At 47.7% G+C, this 6513-nt stretch overlaps 1 protein-coding gene across 1 annotated transcript; it reads left to right on the top strand.

The window, feature by feature from the left end:
* The first annotated feature begins 614 nt into the window (after positions 1-614).
* On the top strand, positions 615-6039 carry LOC136500533 (MA3 DOMAIN-CONTAINING TRANSLATION REGULATORY FACTOR 1-like). The gene is given in 5 exon segments (XM_066495908.1): positions 615-783; positions 903-1259; positions 3653-3747; positions 3914-4373; positions 4376-6039. Coding segments are annotated over 4 exon segments (2181 nt in total). The 5' UTR covers positions 615-783; positions 903-961; the 3' UTR covers positions 5704-6039.
* The last annotated feature ends 474 nt before the right edge of the window (positions 6040-6513 follow it).

A 6513-nucleotide genomic window follows, 5' to 3' on the forward strand; every position in this document is an offset into this window, starting at 1 on the left:
AGCAAAACCATGAGTCTCTGACACGTGGGTTTGTCAGCTCCAGGTAATCGATCTGAACCCGATCGTATTTTGACATGATGATGACTGAACCTTGACTTAAATCCTACGCGTCATTCTCATCCGCCTCTGCTTCGCCTTATCCACAGCACCACCACCAATCACGGCCCACCAAGTGTCCCGTAACGGCCACCATCTGTCCACACCACACCACACCACACCACCCGTTCCGTTCCGTTGGCCACAGACGATCCCGATCTCCCCGCTCCAACCCCAACCCCAACCCCAACCCAATCGTTCCCTCCCAGCAGCAAAACCCTAACTCCCACGCCGGCCCGCTCCAAACGCCGCACGTCCCGAGGCAGCAGCGGCGGCCCAACAACACAACCTTCCTCCTCCCTCACCGACTCGCGGGGCCCAGAGCCAATCCCTCCCACGTGTCAGTGAGCCGTTGGTGTTCCCTGCTGACCCGAGCCGGCCGCGCGGACCAGACCAGCGGGCCGTCGAGGCCCACAGAGCAGGCTCAATGACGTGCGGGGCCACGACGGGCGACGTGCCGCCGCCTTCGTATAAAATGCCACGCCTCACCTCCCCTCTCTATCCCTTCCCGTCACACTCGCGTCGCCGCCCCCCGTTTCTCTCTCTACCCGGAGAGGGAGAAACAAAACGAGACCAGCAGCAGGAGAGTGGGGAGAGAGAAAAAAAATTATCCAAACACACTCGCTCGCACACAAATCTCGCGCACGGGTTCGGGGCCGCCGGCTCGATCCGCGGCCGAAACCCTAGGTACGGGCGGGAGAAACCCTCCCTTCCTCCTCCGCCTCGCTCAAACCGCGCCTCCCCCCATTCCGGCTTCGCTGACGCGAGCGGTGCCGCTGCTACGCTGTTGTTTTTTTCTGCTGCAGGTGGTGACGACGGTGGTGGGTGCTGGGGAGGTGCTGGAGGAGGAGGAGGGCTGGGAGGGATGACGTCGCCGAGGAAGGACGGGGGGTTCCTGACGCAGGACCAGCGGGAGGAGCTGCGGATCGCGGTGCAGAACGCGGAGACGCAGTCGCTCGCCTCCCCGCGCTCGCCCACGGGGGGGACCACCTCCGTGCTGCTGCAGCACTACGAGCAGCAGATGCTGGAGCAGAAGCGCGCCGCCGCCGCTGCAGCGGCCGCCGCGGCTGCTGGCGGGAGGGGCGGAGGGGGTGGGGGAGGGGGAGGTGGGCCCAGGCACGTGCGCCGGTCGCATTCCGGGAAGACCATCAAGGTGAAGAAAGGTGAGGTGGCGCTGGCTGCTCGATCTATTCACGCCTGCTATGTTTAGTACCTTGCTTGTTTGTTTAGGATAGCATAGGATAGGATAGGCTGGTTTGTGTGAATGATGTGCTGCTATTATTAATTTGCTGCCTTGTTTGCGTTGATTAGGGTGTAATGCTAATTGTGGCGTCATGATGTTTTTGCTTATGTTGCTACGAATGTAGGTTCAGCAGCTCTGCTTCATATAGCGCTCCTTGTTTATTAGGGATATACTTTTTTGTGGGGTCTCCTTGTTGCCTATAGCTCTGGATTTCTAGTGTCCTGCTAGCTAGTCTGTGGCTCATGAAATTGGGGCCACCATGGATGGTGGGCTCTTGTTGTGTTGAGACTGCATAGCTTGGGTTTGGAGATGGTAATTAAAGCGGAAATGTAGCATTGATGCAATTTATTGTGTAGAAACATGGATGCTTTTCTAGCTGCTTATCTATCTGCCCAACTGAAATTGTTGTTGTAGGTTGGTTAAGTATATAAGCACTTTGTTTAAAATATTCTGTGCTATATCTACATGCTTGTTACGTAGACGGTTAGCTTTGCATACATGGTGCATAATGGCTCTTCCGTGTCCGGGTTAACTTCCAGTCAGGGGATTAGCTGGTGGTTGAACCACCCATAAGGGAATGATTTAGTTGGACCATGACATTTGTATATTTGGCTGTGTAGTGATTTCTGTTGAAAGGTCAGTTCATTTTAGGTACTATGTTTGTTCTGTCTTCATTCGCCAGCCTTTTAGCTATTTTTGTCGCCACCGTACTCTTTTGTCGTATATCTGTAAAAGGGCGTACCCAGTGCAGAGAGCTCCCGCTCTGTGCGGGGTCTGGGGAAGGGTGTCAGTGGCAAGTCTTACCCTCGCCTGTGCAATGCGAGGAGACCGCGACTCGAACCCGGGACCTTCCGGTCACAGGCGGTAAGACTCTACCGCTTGCACCAGGCCCGCCCTTCTTTTTGTCGTATATCTGTGTAACCGTAAAAACTGTTCTTAGGTCAGAATGTGGTAACGTAAAATTGACGGTGCACATTGTGCCCTTGGTTCTGATAACCAGCTTTCAGTTGAGTGAACCACAGAATTGTCCTGTGGGCGGGTATGATGTGAATCATCTTCCACAAGCCAGCTGCTAATTCAAGGGACCACTTCAAGTGCCTCCTGTGGGTACCATGTAGGGCGCGCTGTATGTGATTTGTTTTATGAAGTACGGCTACTTCATTTGTTTATTATTTATCAATCACCTATCATCCTGTGTGGCAAATTGTGTCCTGAACTCCTAATGGGGGTTCAGTAGAGCATCCTTCAGCATGATTGCTTGAACCTATTAAGTTAGAATTGTTCTGTTCCTTTCAGTTGGCAATTTTAACTGATGATATTTGGGCTGTCTAAGCATGTGTGTGTGCAACCTGCATGTTGGAAAGTTGGAGCATGTGCTTCTATTGCCTTTATTTAATTGTCAATTCATGTTTTCACCAGTACACAGTATTGCATTGCTTTGAAATAGCTGCATCCTTGATGCTGCCAACTATGTATGCACGTCGAAAAAATAGTCTGCAGTGCTGTTATGGCCTTACTTTCAACAGTTTCCTTTTTTGTTTAGAAACTTTGGTTAGAATGCGATCTTATCTTTTTGTCTCTCTGTCATGGTTTCCTTAATTTGTTTTGTATTCACATGGTGTATTAGGGATATATTTAGAAGCATGTTTGCTTCCAGGTCTACCCTGAATGCATATGGTTATATCTCTTATGTGAAAGCAGGATATGTATTGACACAATTTACTGTTATTGAATACCAGTTGCCAGGTGTACTTTGGAGGTTCATGTTCCTTTAGCTTTATTCTGATTATTGCAGCCCTTGCAACTTTAAGAAACAAGAAAAGGATCCATCTACGTGTTAGATCTAGTTTATCATATTAGGGATGGCCAAATGTTATGCAGCCTCCGTGTAGCATTTATAGCATGTGGCCGACTATCTTTTGACAACATGTGATTGCCATGTGTGTTGTGCAAAGATATGAAATGCAAGTGTGCAATGTGTAATTTTGACTATACTATTGTGAAAACCTATGTGTCTTCTGATACTGTTGCATGCTATGGAGTGTCAGTTGTTTAGTTCTTGGGAGTTTTTTTATGCATGAGATTAGTTCTTGGGAGTTTTTTTATGCATGAGATTGCTGACTTACTACCTATGATCTAAGTGTACACATAGTTGGGCTTAGGCTCTATGTAATTACAATAGCTTAATAAATACTATTGTGAGTTATACCTAAGATTAGTATTACCATGTTTCAAACTTTCGAAGATAGAAAAATGTGAAATATATCTATGTTCTACTGTATCCTAATTGACTTGCTGAGGTTTCTATTGCAGATGGAGCTGGTGGCAAAGGGTCTTGGGGCAAACTAATTGATACTGACGCAGAGGCATGCCTTGACCGAAATGATCCAAACTATGACAGTGGTGAGGTAATGACTATTGATGGTCTTGACCCATTTATTCTCACTCTGCTACAAACAATTGAGTGTCAAATGTTCAATCTCAGCAACTATTGTAGATCACCTTTTATTTGTCTCAAGTGGTTAGTATGCAACCATACATGTACATCGATGTTGATCGCTTTTTGCGACTCAGGAACCATATGAGTTAGTTGAAGCCCCTGTTTCAACCCCACTAGAAGACTACAAGAAAGCTGTTGTCCCGTTAATTGAGGAATATTTCAGCAATGGTGATGTGAAATTAGCTGCTTCTGATCTTAAAGAATTGGGTTATGATGATTTCCACCGTTACTTTGTCAAGAAGCTTGTTTCCACATCAATGGACAGGCATGACAAGGAGAAAGAGATGGCATCAGTGCTTCTATCATATCTTTATGGCAACGTGGTCGGTTCAACTCAAATCAGACTGGGTTTTGTGCTGCTATTAGAGGCTGTTGATGACTTGGCTGTTGACATACCTGATGTGGTTGATGTGCTCGCGCTTTTCATTGCACGTGCAGTTGTTGATGACATTCTGCCACCTGCTTTCCTCAGCAAGGCAAAAGTGAGTCTCTCAGGATCTTCAAAGGGTATGCAGGTTGTACAAATCGCAGAGAAAGCTATCTTTCAGCACCCCACCATGCAGAATTAATTGAGCGACGATGGGGTGGTTCAACTCACATCACAGTAGAAGAGGTGAAGAAGAGGATTGCTGATCTTCTAAAGGAATACATCAGAAATGGTGATACAGCTGAGGCATGTAGGTGCATTAGAGAGCTGGCAGTGCCCTTTTTTCATCATGAGGTGGTGAAGCGAGCTCTTACTCTTGGAATGGAGAGTCCAGCTGCTGAAGCTCTTATTGTCAAACTTCTGAAGGAAGCATCTGAAGAATGTTTAATAAGCTCTAGTCAGATTATGAAAGGATTCTATCGTGTAGCTGAGAGTCTTGATGATCTCATTCTTGATATACCATCTGCAAAGTCTGAATTTCAGCTGTTGGTATCAAAAGCCATTTCTGAGGGATGGCTAGATTCTTCATATGTGTTTAAGTCAGGTGTCAACGGAAGCGTTGAAGATGAACATGAGAAGCTGGCAAGGTACAAGAGGGAGGCTGTATCTATAATACACGAATACTTTCTCTCTGATGATACAACAGAGGTTATCCGTAGTGTGAAAGAGCTTGGTTATCCAGAATATAATCCAATCTTCATCAAGAAGCTCATTACAATTGCTATGGACCGCAAGAACAGGGAGAAAGAGATGGCATCAGTTCTTCTATCCTCATTAAGCATGGAGCTGTTCTCGTCTGAAGACATCGCCAAGGGATTCATAATGCTCCTTGAATCTGCAGAAGACACCGCACTGGATATATTGGATGCCTCAGATGAGCTGGGATTGTTCCTAGCCAGGGCTGTGATTGATGATGTTCTTGCACCTCTAAACTTGGATGAGATTAGCAGCAAGCTTCCACCAAACTGCAGCGGGGCTGAAACATTGAACATGGCACGCTCCCTTGCGTCAGCCCGTCATGCTGGTGAGAGGCTTTTGAGGTGCTGGGGTGGTGGAACCGGATGGGCTGTCGAGGATGCCAAGGACAAGATAACAAAGCTCCTGGAGGAGTACGAGAGTGGAGGTGATTTAGGGGAAGCATGCAACTGCATCCGTGAGCTGGGTATGTCTTTCTTCAACCATGAAGTTGTCAAGAAGGCGCTCGTGATGGCAATGGAGAAGAAGAATGTGAGGACCCTGAGCCTGCTGCAGGAGTGCTTTGGTGAAGGGATCATAACCATCAACCAGATGACCAAGGGGTTCTCAAGGGTCAGAGATGGGCTCGACGACCTGGCTCTGGACATTCCTGATGCCAGGGAGAAGTTCCTTTCCTATGTGGAGCACGCGAAGAAGAGTGGATGGCTCCTGCCCGGGTTCGGTTTTGCATCTTCAGCTTGAACAGCTGGGCAGAGAAGTACGAAGCTGAAGCAGAAGGCAGGCGCAGCCGCAGGCCATAATGTGGCTCAGCGGACCCAGTTTGGCTGTGTTTTCGTCGTTTGTCTTTGCGCTTGCGCGTAGGTAGCGGAGCGACCCCCTCCTTGTTGCGGTGGTGGTGGTGGCTTGTGTGTCTAGATCTCGCATCTGATGACATGCTCATGCTGTTCTTGTTTCATTTCATTTTAACTCCCCATAGACCCTTTTTACATCAAGCGAAAACAGAGAAGAGAAAAAAAGACCATGTTGTAAAAGTTCTGTCTGCCATGTTCCGCCTGCATTATGGCTGTTTCTTTCTTATTTAGCTGTAATCGTGCTTTCCTGCCCTTTCAACTCTAATAACCTGCAGGGGAGGACAATGTCGCCTCCGGATCTGCTACGATTTTGTGCCATCTCATAGGCTGTAGCAGCTTTCCTATGACATTGGATGGTTGTTGGGTTGTGATTGCTACTGTTATTCTTGTGGAAATGATGTGGTCTGGTGAATGCCTGGATTGCGAGTATGAGCCGCGGGCCGCCCAGTCTGGAGTCTGGACTGGCACTGTATCTTCGATGTTTACTTTGTTTTATGATGCGACGAGTGCTCATGGACTTGGAATTCGGAGACACCATGAGTTTATTAAACTCCATTCTGGTGTCGTTTTAAATTTCATGCTGCAACTAAAAAATTTGAAGGGTTTTAGGCATAAATTTGAAATATGCCTTGTGAAAAATGAATCTCTCTTCCAGAATGCCCGAGCTCTAAACGGCGCAACAAGCAGGGTTATTAGAGCA

Source organism: Miscanthus floridulus, chromosome 13 (genome assembly GCF_019320115.1).
Source record: "Miscanthus floridulus cultivar M001 chromosome 13, ASM1932011v1, whole genome shotgun sequence".
NCBI classification, from domain to species: Eukaryota; Viridiplantae; Streptophyta; class Magnoliopsida; order Poales; family Poaceae; genus Miscanthus; species Miscanthus floridulus.